General features: G+C 45.7%; 2 protein-coding genes across 2 annotated transcripts; both read left to right on the forward strand.

The window, feature by feature from the left end:
- Nucleotides 1-5,325: 5,325 nt before the first annotated feature.
- Nucleotides 5,326-8,645, forward strand: LOC4333096 (ATP-dependent Clp protease proteolytic subunit 6, chloroplastic). The gene is made up of 9 exons (XM_015773146.3): nt 5,326-5,448; nt 5,569-5,603; nt 6,291-6,360; nt 6,501-6,705; nt 6,867-6,932; nt 7,542-7,682; nt 7,894-7,947; nt 8,083-8,175; nt 8,274-8,645. Exons 1-9 carry the CDS (start codon nt 5,381-5,383, stop codon nt 8,319-8,321), a joined length of 780 nt encoding a protein of 259 aa, XP_015628632.1. The 5' UTR covers nt 5,326-5,380; the 3' UTR covers nt 8,322-8,645.
- Nucleotides 8,646-10,123: 1,478 nt separating this feature from the next.
- LOC4333097 (uncharacterized) lies at nt 10,124-13,312 on the forward strand. Its single transcript, XM_015773044.3, has 3 exons — nt 10,124-10,529; nt 11,894-12,106; nt 12,821-13,312. Exons 1-3 carry the CDS (start codon nt 10,257-10,259, stop codon nt 12,869-12,871), a joined length of 537 nt encoding a protein of 178 aa, XP_015628530.1. The 5' UTR covers nt 10,124-10,256; the 3' UTR covers nt 12,872-13,312.
- Nucleotides 13,313-13,479: the final 167 nt, after the last annotated feature.

Here is a 13,479-nt window from a genome sequence, read left to right on the forward strand (position 1 = left end):
TTGATTTACTGAGACTTGAATGGACTTAAACGGAGCTCGGATGAATTACTTATGAATTTTAGAAGATAAACTGTGTTTTTACTAATAAAGAAAAGTCCTTAATCAATTTATTGCGCAATAAAGCCCAGGGCTGACGTCAGCGAGGGGAGGGGGTGGCGCCGACAGGCGGGCCCCACTGATCAGCGGCACTAAGGGGGGGAGAGGGGGCGGCTGGCAAGCGGGCCCCACGGGCAGTGGCTCAAGGGGGAGGGAGTGGGCGGCGACATGCTCGGCACGGCTCAAGCCGGCCGGCCATGGCGAGGCGACGACGGCGCACGACCGCCGGCGGTGACCGGCGGCGCGGGGAGACGGCGGCGGCCGGCGCGAAGGCGGCGGCGGCAGCCGAAGACGACGGCGCACGCGCGGAGGGCGGCGGCGCTCACGGGGGGAGAGGAAAGGAAGGAGGAAAGGGGATTCCTCACCGAGGCGATGGCGGCGACCGGCGTGGGAAGAGACGAGCGGCGATGACCGGCGACGCGGAGGCACGGACGGGCGGCGGCGACACCCTAGGAGAAGATGGAGAGGCGTTAGGAGAGGAGACGACGACCACGGCGGCTTGAATTGCCGGCCGGAGATGGAGGGGAGGGAAAAACTCACCGGCTCGCGAGGGGAGAGGTGCTCCGGTGGGATTCCGGCGACGCGAGGCGGCGGCCGGGAAAGCTCTTGCGGCGGCGAAGCTAACGGCGGCGGCGGTTTGGCGCGGCGGCGACTCTAGCGGCGGCGGCTCGCGGCCGAAGGCGGCGGCAAGCGGCGGCACTAGCAACAAGCGGCGCGAGCGCGATAGGAGGCACGGGAGAGCGCGGCGAGTGCGAAAAACGAGAGAGGAAGACGCGGGGAGCGATTTATAGGTGCGGGAGGGGGCGGACGTGGCCGGGGAGGTGGCCGATTTGGCCGGCGACGTGGGGAGTGGAGGGAGAGTGAGAGAGGTGGATTCGAAATCGAATCCCGCCCTCTCGAGCGCGCGCGCGGGCCGGGAGATGCGGGGGAAGAGGCGGCGACGTGGGCGCGAGGTGCGGGCGCGGAGAGGGACGGAGAAGGCGGGCGGCGTGGGGAGGTGGGGCGCCGGCGGTTGGGGCTCGGCTCCAACCGGCTAGAGGAGGAAGACGACCGACAGGTGGGCCCCACCTGTCGGCGCCCGAAGGAGAGAGGGAGGGAGGGAGGACTTCGGGGAGGGGAAAGGGGAACGGGCCGGCCCACAAGGGGAGGCCGAGCGCGGGCGACGGGTGGACTGGGCCGACGGCCCAAGAAGAGGAAAAAGGAGGAAACAGGAAAAAGAAAAAGAAAAGAAAGGATTTTCCTGGGATTTAAAAATTGCACTTTGGTGATTTTTAATTGGTTAAAATTATTTCCAAGGCTCTGAAAATTCCACTAAAAATCCTGTTAATATATTGTGACATGTAGAATCCAAGAAAAATTCCACATGCCGATTCTGATTATTATTTGCATTTATTAATTAGGGAATTAGCTCTAGGTTAATTAAGATAATTTCTTCGGACGATTTATTTAGCCAATTTTTAAAGCAAGCAAAAGGGGGGAAACTTCAGGGCGTGACAGCGGTGAAGCCCGGAATGAGAGACCTTGCCTTGCTCTGATACCAATTGAAAGGACCTTAATGTTGCCTAGGGGGGTTGAATAGGCGTTCCTAAAAAATATCACAACTTCAGAGAACTTTCAGTTCAAATAGGAACTTTCGATATGAGATTGGAAGTTCCGGTCTCAACCGAAAAGTTCAGCGGATAATGAAATAAAACACTAGCTATGAACTTGTAGCTCAAATAAACAAAATGTATATGAATCAAAAGGTGACAAATAAGGTATCTAAACAAGATATAAGGTCACCAACTAAATCAATTAAGCATGCAAGTAGATCGGGTAAAAACAAGCTCAAGCACAATATGAGAGAATGCACAAATGGGCAAACTAAGAGAGGAGACGCGTGATTTGTTTTCCGAAGTTCGGATCCACGGATCCTACGTCTCCATTGAGGAGCCACAAGGGCCGGGCCTATTTTAACCCTTTCCTCACGAGGTTGCACAAATGCACTCCTCGGTTTCACTCTTGATTTCTTCCCTTGCGGAGGTGAAATCGAAGCCTTCACAAACTTTCCGTGGCACACCACAACCTTGGGTGCTCACCAGCGACGCCTAGCCGTCTAGGAGACCTTAGTCCCTAAGAGTAACAAACACAATCGAAGATTTACTTGCTATGAACTCGAGTGCTCAAAGTGTGGAGTGAAGCTCACTAGCTCTCAACTTCTCAATCACTCAATCCAACTCTTTCCCCTTCTCAAATCCCTCTCACAAAGAGGCACCACAAAGGATGGAGTGAAGCTCACTAGCTCTCAACTCCTCACTCTCTCAACCCAACTCTTTTCCCTTCTCAAATCCCACTCACAAAGAGGCACCACAAAGGTAGGGAAATGGGGATGGCTATTTGGCTTTGGATGTGTCTAATACTCCCCAAGAGCAGCAGCCACTCAAAGGTGGGGTGGAGGAGTTTATATACCCGAGCCTCTCAAAAACTAGCCGTTGGAGGCCAAGACTGTAATTTTCGGAGTTTCCGAAAATGCTTTTCGAACAAGTCCGAAATCTTACAGAAGCAAATCTCAGATTCGCAGCCATTTTTGGAATGTCCGAAAATTTTTGGAGTTATCCGAAAAATTTTCGGAGTTTACGGTAATTTTTCGGACTTCCCGAAAAGCACAGAGTAAAACGACTATAACTTTTCACCCGGGAGTCCCTTTTTGATGAACTTGGACTCTATGAAAAGCTCACTCAGAGGATTACCCAACTCAACCAAAAAGAAGGTCTAAAACCACTCAAATGATAGGTTAATGCTTGGGTTTCTCTCGAGGTAGTACTATGATAGCTCACTTTGAGCATCGAGGCATACACAAACACCTCGACGTTACATCCCTCTTAATAGTACGGCATTCCTAAACTCAAATGTAAATAAGAAGATAATTATACCATTAGGAATGCCTTTTTTTCATCTTTCTTTCATTGTCTTGAGGGACGCCAATGCCGATACCGTTTCACCATATATTCTTCAAATGATTGATGCGGTTACTTGTAGCTTCAAATGGTCTCGCACGGTCCATCATGACAAAGTCGTCACTCGCCCTTCACCACCGGATTTGGTTCTTCGGTGCCAAGCCCCTTGCTTGCCCTTCACCGCCGCATGGTCCATCGCGACCGAGTATCGCTTGCCCTTCACCGTCTTGCCATAATAGCCACTTCATATCACACATCTTCAATATCTTCACTTTGTCATTCTTGGTATTATTAGGTGTAATTGTATCACTTGAGCATCAACACCTTTGTAATCCTTGGGACCTATTTCTTTCATTCAACTCAATAAAATTATTAGTCCCAATGATCATGTTGTCAACCTCCACATGTTGACCAACCGATCGCATGTATAAAAGGATATGAATAAATGATGAGTATTAATCAACACCATAAGTGTCATATACTCAAATATATGTTCAAATGTAAAGATCCCAATTAAATGAAGGTGAATAACTTGGATCGATTACATGCATAACTAAAGCATAGGATTTGCTCCCCCTAAATGTATGCATACAAAATATTTATGTGAGGCAAGAGTATGCATAATAAGATATTAAACATTAAGAGCTTATCCTATACAAGAATAGAAGGCATTTCTCAAATATAGATATTAAAATAAAAACATACCTTCATCATCTCCACGTTCTCAATGTAAATAGACTAAATAAGAGATAATACTCAAACAAAACATTAGTCTCAAATGCATATGCCAATCACGTTGAAATATTATATACAAACATATCAATATGTACATGAAGAGAAAGAGTGATACATATAGCTTGATCTCCATGCATTTCATCCTTGTGACCAACACTCCACTTTCATATCCACATGAGACTAGGCAAAGAAATGCTTATAAAAACATTAGTCTCACATAATTGGATTTGTCATTAATCATCAAAACCAAATCAATGGCACTTGAACTTTCAATCTTTCCCTTTTTGGTGATTGATGACAAATCCATTAGTAATAATCACATTTGGATATGAAAGGTGAAATTAATGATATAAATCAACATGATATGAGAAATTGACAATTGATTTATATCCATGCATGTGATGCTTGTGCATATGGTGCATGTTGGATGCTATGGTAGATGATGGTATGCTTCTTTTCAAGACATGCACCAAATGAATGTGGGATCCTAGAATATTTTCCCCCTTTATATCAACGATCATATCAAATGTGGGATCCTCAAATATTCTCCCCCTTTTGGCATTAATCACAAAAAGATTTGCATGGAATCAGAAGACCAAAACAAGAACACACATTCACAAGACCAAATAAAATAAAAAAAATTTAGATGAAAGTACAAAGCAAAAATTTGCGAAAAGGTCCATTTAAGAAATGCTTCGCACCTCGCACCATCGCTGTTGTCACTGCTTCGCAGGAGTCGAGTATAGGCACGTGGAGGGTGATTGTGGCGGTCGGGGTCCCTGCAGAGGGGCGGGGGCGGAAGTGGAAGAAGGACGCCGGCGAAGGGGACTCGACGTCGTTGGCGGTGGAGGGGACCTCAAATCCTGTCAGCCGGTTTGTCGCGCGAAGCCCTCGATGCCAGGCCATACATACAGCCTCCTCGGCAGCCTCAGCGGGGCCATCGCGGGCGCGCCGTCTCCCCTGTTAGTGGGGTCCCTGCAGAGGGGCGGGGCCAAAAATGGGAGGAGGACGCCGGTGAAGATGGGCTTGGTGTTGGTGGCGGCAGAGGAAGCCTCAAATCCCGCGGCAAGCGGCGGGCGAGCGCAGCAGCTCTCCTCTCCCCCATCTCACGCCGACGTGGCTGGTCGCCTCCCTCTCGCCGGATCGCCTCGCCCCTATCTGCCGCCGACCGACGGCCTCCTAGGAGAGAAGAGCTGAAGAGAAGAAAAACAAAAGAGATAAGAGAGAAGAGAAGTGGTCTCCTACTTTTTTTAATTTTTTTTGCTGACTATGATGCCACGTCAAAGAAACCACCCATATATACTGCCGTAGGACCTTGTGTGCACGGTTTAGATGAGTTTAGGGTATACATTTCTGGTTTTGTGGTTAAGGGGTCTTAAAAAAATCTCGCTATTAAGTTGAGCGACCTCTGGTGAACTTATTCCTAAAAATATAATAATAATTCCAACCCATACACATAGATGGGCTAGAACTTAGGCCCATGAGAAAACCCTAACCCAGCCCAGCCCAACCCAAGCCCATACTAGTCCAACCTCATCCCCAGTTCGCTCCCCTCCTCACTCCTCAGTCCTCGCCTCGGCTCGGCTCCCTCCCACGCTCCAGCTCCGCCTCCAATGGCGCCTATGGCCATCTCCACCCCGCTCGCCCTCCGCGCCTCCCCGACCCGCCTCCTCTCCCGCAGGTGAGCTCCACGGAACTACAACTTCCACCTCCTTCGCTCGCTCGCTCGCCCCGCGCTTCTCTCTTCATGGATTCCCCCGTTCTTGTCCCCTCACCCTCTGTCTGGTCCTTCTTTCTTCAGGCGGAGCGGAGCCAAATCAGGCGTGGCTCTCCCAGGTGAGATTTCCTAACCCTTGGTTTAGCAAACCATTTCCCTTGGTCAGCTCGTTAGGCCAGGACTGTTTGGTGGAATTTGATCGTTGATTTGATAAGCTTTACTGAGATGTTGTCCATGGTGGTGCACATATTAGAACATGACCATTTGGGCAGCCGTCCCATCAGCTCCTAGTTGTCTTTCTCTGTGCCAATTTTTTATGGAGTCGTCATTGGTAGGTTTTGCAAAGCATATAGAACCTCTGAATGTCGGCATTATCCAAGAGTATGCCGACCTGGGGTTATCTGAACCAGTGTCAACTCCTTCCTGGGCCAATGTCTGGTATGCATCAGCATTAGCTCACTAAGTACACGAAAAATGGATGTGCTTGGTTGAACGGATATGTATAAAAACGATAACCTGCATATAACATATCACCTCAGTTTGGTCTGATTCTGAAATTAGTTTAGGGCCTTTTAGCAAACTGCTGAATGAGATTTCCAGACTGTATATGTGTTATTGTGTTTGTCAGTAACTCAGTATGGTGTATTAGCACAACTCAACATGCCATAATGACAGGATATGCGGAGCACAAACTTTTCTTTGGACATGTTTTTTGGATTCCTTTACTGTTTAGTCCATCTGTCTTTCACATGATATATTGCTGCAAATGTGCTGAGTTGCATTCTCACTCAAATTTCCACACCTAGGTCCACAATTTGTACCACCTGGTATTTCTTCAAAGTTGGACGAGAGGATACATTGTCATTCTTCTCTGAGGTGATATATTTGAAACTGTCATGCCTGATATACAATGAGGATACATTGCCTGATTTGAAACTGCTCATCTAGGTTTTATTTGTGCTGTGTATCAGAATCCTGTTTTATTCATTCGTAATATTGTAAATATTTTTTCACAGGAAAAATACAATTGTAGCATCAGAGAATGAAAATCCACCTTTAATGCCTGCCATAATGACTCCTGCTGGTGCTCTTGATCTGGCAACTGTATTGTTGGGGAACCGCATTATCTTCATTGGTCAATATATTAACTCGCAAGTAGCACAGCGTGTAATATCACAGCTTGTCACACTTGCTGCTGTTGATGAAGAGGCTGATATTCTGGTTAGTGTTTATTTTTGTGTTTTTCAGATCATAACAGTTACCCTATTGTTCACTGCAGCAGCTCTTGATTGCTCAACTTCACTCCCTTGGCTTGCTCCTTTAGCTCACAGGTGTGTTGCTCTATATCTTATAACTCCTTTTGTATAATTCTGTTTTGCCAGATCTACCTGAACTGCCCCGGCGGAAGTCTCTACTCCATCTTAGCAATTTATGATTGCATGTCCTGGGTATGCCATCTATGTTGAGCTACTTTTTCCATGTCCTTCATGCATTCAAATTTCAGAGATTGTATTCACCTATATTTATTCTTGTGGATGCTTTCTGAGTTATTCTCATCTAATTTAATATTTACATTGTTGGATGAGAACACATTATAGATGCATCTCAACATTTTGTATCTTCCACATTATGCATGCCCCTAGCTAGTGAATTTATATTTATAATATAGCACAGATATAGCATTTACAGGAAAGCCTAATGTAATTTAGGCAAAAATTATATCTCATATCAATGGTAGTGCTTGCAACATTTGTATTCTTATATTTTTATTGTAGTACATACTAGACATGAGCATTTGCCATGCTGAGACTGTGCTAATTGGGTTTGGTCTGGTACTGCAGACAACAGATCTCATTTCCTGAAATCATGCCTGTCTCTAAAACTGGCTTTGAGCTGGACCAGCCTTGTTAGTTGTTAGATTTGGCTGTGTTTTTACTTGTTATGCCAGTTTTCCATAACCAAATACTTTATCTACAATTTCGCCTACTGATAAATAAATCCCAGAATATTAATCTTTTTTTGTTGTTCTGCACTAACACATGAACCATTTATTGCAGATCAAGCCCAAAGTTGGAACAGTGTGCTTTGGTGTTGTTGCTAGCCAGGCAGCAATTATACTTGCTGGCGGTGAGAAGGGAATGCGTTATGCCATGCCAAATGCTAGAGTAATGATTCATCAACCTCAAGGTGTATCAGAGGTATGATTCTGGGGCTTTCTGCCTTTCTGAGTTACTGCAGCGGGTGCATTATGATTTTCTAACATTGTGACTACAGTAAATAATAATCATCATCATTTTAGCTGGCCACATGAAACTTACAATATACAGTCTTGCTAGGACATACTTGCTTGCCTTTGTGTTTGTTGTACTTGAAGTTTGTTTTTTATTCTAAAAATTGGATGATTTGCAGGGTAATGTGGAGGAGGTGAGGCGACAGGTTGGGGAAACCATTTATGCTCGTGATGTAAGTGTTTTGTGATAGATAACAAGTTCTATATTTTCTTCAGTGTACATTTGAATTAGATGTTTGATGAGGGTAAGGAATTTCTCTTGATTCTGCTCTCTAAGCGATTAAAGCTTCTGAAAAATCTGGATGCAGAAAGTTGATAAGATGTTTGCTGCTTTTACTGGGCAAACCTTGGATATGGTACAACAGTGGACAGAGAGGGATCGTTTCATGTCTTCATCTGAAGTAACTTTCATCTCTTAAATGTATCAGAAGAAAGTAAATCATCATTTGCCATGTGAATTATAACTTATTTCCCCCTTCTTTTTTTGGTTTTACCCTAGGCCATGGACTTTGGACTAGTTGATGCCCTGCTGGAAACAAGATACTAACAAACAAACACTTAGGCACAGTTTGATTAGCAGAGGCTGGTACAAGGATTGTGAAACTGGAGCTGAAGTTGAGATTTTCGCCGTCCTTCTAGTTCAAGGACTCCAATGACAGGAGGCTGGATCTGCGAGACTTGAATGCATCGCCATCGCTCCTATGAGCAAAACATCTCTGCGTTGAGTGTGATTTTTTGCTCTTCTTTTTTGGATCTGGTTTTACATGCCGCCAGCCTATGGTCTCAATGCATTGGTCCTGCTAATGTTTAGTGTAGACCAGATGATCCTTTAGACAGCAAAACATCAGTTATTACTCCGTAGATTTTCCCATGAGCTGATTCCAGACTGTGTGCAACTTTTGTGTTCCAATTGCAAAGTTTGCAACCCAACCCAACCCAACACATGGGCTGATGGGCTGTTGACAAAGGAGAGATTTTACACTTCACATATGTCAAACTAAATAAATACTCCCCCGTTCCTAAATATAAGAGATTTTGGATAGATGTTGTCGAGGGGTGATCCTCTCTAGCGGGAGATCGTGAGATCCCCTTTTGTGAGTTCGGCCGGGGGAAAAAAACTCGCTTGTCGAGATCGCGTATTCGCCCTGAGTGCTTCTGGATCGCGTACGGCCGCCAAGATTATACAGGTTCGGGCCGCTATGGAGCGTAATACCCTACTCCTGTGTGTGGGATTTATGGTCGAGTGTTACAAAGATTCCTAAACTCTGGAGAGCACTCTCGCTCTTTCCCTCCTAGAGTTCAGGTCTACTGAGCGTCGTCCCTTTTCTCGGTGGGCAAGGTCCTCCTTTTATAGTCTAAGGGGATACTACATGCATCGCTTCTACCTACTTTTTCACGTGAGGGGGACCCACTTTACCTTGACCGGACCACGATCCGTGCCTTCGCCCGGAAGCTAAGCAGCAATCCGTCCTTGAGCGGGACCCAGCGCCGCCCCCCACCTGACACGGGTGACAGCCCTGTCATTCCCTCTTAAATGAATGAAGACTTGTGGCGGTCCTTCTCACGTGGAGGGAGCTCCGGATGATGCTTCGATGGGACGGGACATACCTGCCTCCACCCCGCTGGGTACAGGGGCAAACGTGGGGGCACGGCTGCCCGTCCGATCGGACGTGACCGGCGACAGGCCAGTCACAGTCTGGTCACGCCTGATTGACGTGAGTCAAACGGGCCGCGCCGCATGTTCGCCCTTACCGCATTAAATGCGGTGAGGGACGGTTGGGGTGCCGCGCAATGATGGCTGCCCAGCCTGGGTCTCCTCCTTGCTCGCTCCCCTCGCCACATGGCAGCTGCCTGAGGGCCTCGGGGCGAGGCAGCGCGAGGGTCCGAGGGGTGTGATGTGGCACCCCGAGGCCCCCTGGCTGCCTTTGCGTCTTCCGAGGCGCGGGGGGAGGGCCAGGCTGTAGGGCCACGTGGCTAGATCGGGAGGTAACTCCCCCTCACTTCGCATACCCCCGGACCCATATCACCGACATATGTGACACATCCTATTACTCTTTCCAGATTCATAGTAGCACTAAGACGTGATACATCCCTCCAAAATCTCTTATATTTTTGGGACAGAGGGAGAATAAAAAAAAAAATCTTCCTTTGAGTTTTTGGTGAGATCAAAACTAAAAATTCAAAAAATTCAAATGCTGTTGCAATTGCATGATGATCTTTGTCACACCGATTAGTGGTTCAGTTCAGTATCCTCCAATTCTCCCCAAAAGAAAAAAAAAAAGTTCAGTATCCTCCCACTATCACTCTCTGGCTCTCTACCACTTGTATCACTAGTGGCGTTGTATCGGAAGCGGGGCCCACACGGCCAACCTCACTACGCTACAAAAACCGGAGGAAACCAAACGGAACGGAAAAAAAAAAACCAGCTCATCATCGCCGCGACGCCGCCGCCACCGCCACCGACGCCGCGGCCGCCGCCGGAATGAAGGCCCTCTCCGCCGCCGACAGCGCGGCATCCCCGGCGACAAAGATCACCATCCCGTACTACTCCGCGGCGGCGGGGGCCGGCGAGGCGGGGCCGCCGTTCGGGAAGGGGCGGTACAAGGTGTGGGCCTTGGCGGCCATCGCGCTCCTCGCGCTCTGGTCCATGTCCGCCGCCTCCGCCTCCCTCCGCTGGTCCTCCGGCCGCTTCCTCCTCGCCGCCACCGCCTCCGAGGACCTCGACGCGCCCCTCCTCGACGACCTCGACTCGCTCGTACGCTCGTTACCTCCCACTCCACTCCCCTCTTCTTCCCCTTTTGCTTATTGCCAACTGCTTGCTGCGTGGTCTCGTCTATATGCGCAATGCCTTGTTTGAGTAGGAATTGAATTTGAAACAGTTGTGAATTGCTATCGGTATTGCTTGGAGGTCTCTGAATAAGTGTGTTCTTGTTTTGGCTGTTTGACTGTTGTGTGGGAAAATGCAGGAAAAAATATTTGCACAACTGTCGTCGTAATTAAGTGAGAAAGGTTGTATCTGAATGCAAATGCTACTGTTTTCGTGTTCAAGACCTCACAACATTTTTGTACTAGCTAATCTGGGGCTGTTTACGACAGGGAACTGCGTATCGATGCTACGGGTACATTTGGTTCTTTTGTCTAACTTGCTTAGCTTAGGCTAAAAAAAAAAAGCTTATTTGGACTGTGGCGTGGGAGTAAAGCTAGTTTGTTTGGTCAACTGTCATAACATTTACATAACAAATAGTGATTCAAGAATCAAGATGTGTGAACAGTAATTTATATTCTGATATTAGGTATGATATGTGATACAAGCATATGTAGTTCCTATGGCCCTAGATGTGATTTAGAATAAAATCAGGAGATCGTACTCTTACATAACATATTATAGAGATTAAACCTGAATATGTAGTCGGGCTTGCATGATCTGCAATATAGAAGTCAGCAGTTTTATGACTGCAGCCAACTTTTGGTGATTCGTGTCAGAGATATGGCATGCAGAGCGACATAGTCAAGTACTAAGGTTGATTGGTAACAAAACCGAAGTCTGCATCGAGGTTTGAGGGCTCTGCCATTAGCTAGGGGCACAGATGACAGCTTGGGCTTTTCTCAGGCCATGGCCCATGGATGAGATGGAACATAAGCCATAGGCTGCTAGGAATGCGGTCGATAATGATCACACACCATGGGAGAAGATGATGTTGTGCCTTGGTGTGAAGGTTTTCTTGCCCCAGCTGACTATTTGCCTTTTTATTTGTTTGTAAATGTTTGTTGTCTCACTTGTCAAAGCTAGTTTTTCTCCTGCTGTAGGCAAGGCTTGGAATCCTCTAGCCTAAGATGCAAACATACCTTAAACAGCATTGTTTAACTTTAGTATGTGTGGACCCTAGAGCATGACGTTTTTATGTGTATAAAGCGTGATTATTATTATTTTTTATCTGTATATAGCTTGGATTGAAATCCATTTCTTTTTCTGGAGGTCCGATAAAACTTCCTGCACTATGATTTCCTAGTTATTGAAGAACTATCGTGCTACTCCTTGTATTAATATTTGCAGCAGAAATCTATTCTCAAATTCTTTGTGTAATATAAGCAGCTGAGTTGGTAGGTTATTGTGCGCAGGAAATGGAGGAGAGGGAAAAATTAGTGGGTCGAATGTGGGACATGTACACACGCACCGGTGATGAGGTCCGACTTCCACGATTCTGGCAGGAAGCCTTTGAGGCTGCCTACGAAGAGCTTGCTGGTGATGATATGCAGGTCCGTGATGCAGCCATCTCTGAGATAGCTCGAATGTCAGCCCACAGGCTTGAACTGGAGCAGCCAGTGAATGAGGTATGATGATGCCAGAATTCATTGCTGGCCAATCCCTCTTCTTATGTACTTAAACACGATGTATACTTTTATTTGCACTCGAGACACACCTAGTTGATTCATAAATTTATCCAACGTAAACAGATAATGATAATTTGAACACAAGGTGTTCTCATTCATGAGAGATTCTGGCTTAAATGATCTGGGCAAGTATCAAACTGTTTACATTTGCATTTAATAAATCTGATGGCTTTGAACTTTTAAATCTATAACTGTTCTGAACAACGCCTTCCAAAAATCATGCTGCAAAACTACAATTTTTTAGGATTTAAGGTGATGAATATTCCCTAAGCATATTTAAAAATTTTGTATTAAATTTCATCAATAATCCCTCATAGCTTTTGGTCTAATTCACGTCTTGCAGTGTAAATTGTATACACTGTGCTTTACACAACAAACATATAATTAGTTCAATAGAAGAACAGTAAGCAAATTTAATAGAATGAATCTGTCGGCAGACTTGAATTATCCTTGGAGCTGAACAAATTATGTAGCAAGATACAAACAACTGAAACAAGCTTCCAGAAACAATGGCATAATGATTTAGTTTCTAGAGAACGATCCATTTTGCTGCCAAATTTCAGTGAATCTTATATTGTTGCTAATATGAATTTAGCCACTTGATCTATTTGATGTTTAGGTTTGATTTCCTTATTCCCAATTAACATTTTGCAGGAAGAAAAGACTAGAAGTAATGAACATGGTAGTCCAAAGTTGAAGAAGTAATGTTTTATAGTTAAACCTGACGATCCATTGCAGACATCTTGCGCCGTCACTCCCGTCAGCTAGTGCAGAATTGGGAGCTCCCTTGTAGTAGTATTACAGGCATTCAATCTATTTGTGCCATCTAGTGCAAAAATTGCGTCTCTTGCCCTCTGTAACGCTATTTTATCTTGGTACGTGGGTAAGCAAAAGCTTGCCGTGATAAAATACAGCGAATTATTTTATTATCATGCTGCGCTTTAGCGGGTTTCGATCTAAATATAAAACTACAGCTACTTGCTCTATACAGGAAGTTGGGTTTGGCTGTTTGAGTTCCTGTTGTCAACCTTAGAAAACTTTAGCTGTTAATATGTGTAAACGTGTATGGATTGTAAAGGGTTCAGAACATCCTTTTATTCTAAAGGTCCCAAGAACAGGAAAAAACCGACCTGTATGTTTGTTCCAGTAGTCTACCTAGAAACAAACTGTAATATACTCCCTCTGCCCTAAATAAATATTTGACGCCGTTGGCTTATTTAAACATGTTTGACCGTTCATCTTATTCAAAAACTTTTGTGAATATTATTCAAAAACTTGAGTAGTAATAGTATATTTAACAATGAATCAAATGA

The sequence above is a fragment of the Oryza sativa genome, chromosome 3, assembly GCF_034140825.1.
Source record: "Oryza sativa Japonica Group chromosome 3, ASM3414082v1".
In the NCBI taxonomy this organism is placed as follows: Eukaryota; Viridiplantae; Streptophyta; class Magnoliopsida; order Poales; family Poaceae; genus Oryza; species Oryza sativa.

Excerpts from the sequence above, each read along its gene's own strand:
- LOC4333096 (XM_015773146.3), top strand. The coding sequence starts at position 5,381 with ATGGCGCCTATGGCCATCTCCACCCCGCTCGCCCTCCGCGCCTCCCCG. Across the intron at positions 6,361-6,500 it reads CATTGTCATTCTTCTCTGAG|GAAAAATACAATTGTAGCAT; the intron begins GTGATATATTTG and ends ATTTTTTCACAG. Across the intron at positions 6,933-7,541 it reads TTTATGATTGCATGTCCTGG|ATCAAGCCCAAAGTTGGAAC; the intron begins GTATGCCATCTA and ends CATTTATTGCAG.
- LOC4333097 (XM_015773044.3), top strand. The coding sequence starts at position 10,257 with ATGAAGGCCCTCTCCGCCGCCGACAGCGCGGCATCCCCGGCGACAAAG. Across the intron at positions 10,530-11,893 it reads TCGACGACCTCGACTCGCTC|GAAATGGAGGAGAGGGAAAA; the intron begins GTACGCTCGTTA and ends TATTGTGCGCAG. Across the intron at positions 12,107-12,820 it reads TGGAGCAGCCAGTGAATGAG|GAAGAAAAGACTAGAAGTAA; the intron begins GTATGATGATGC and ends AACATTTTGCAG.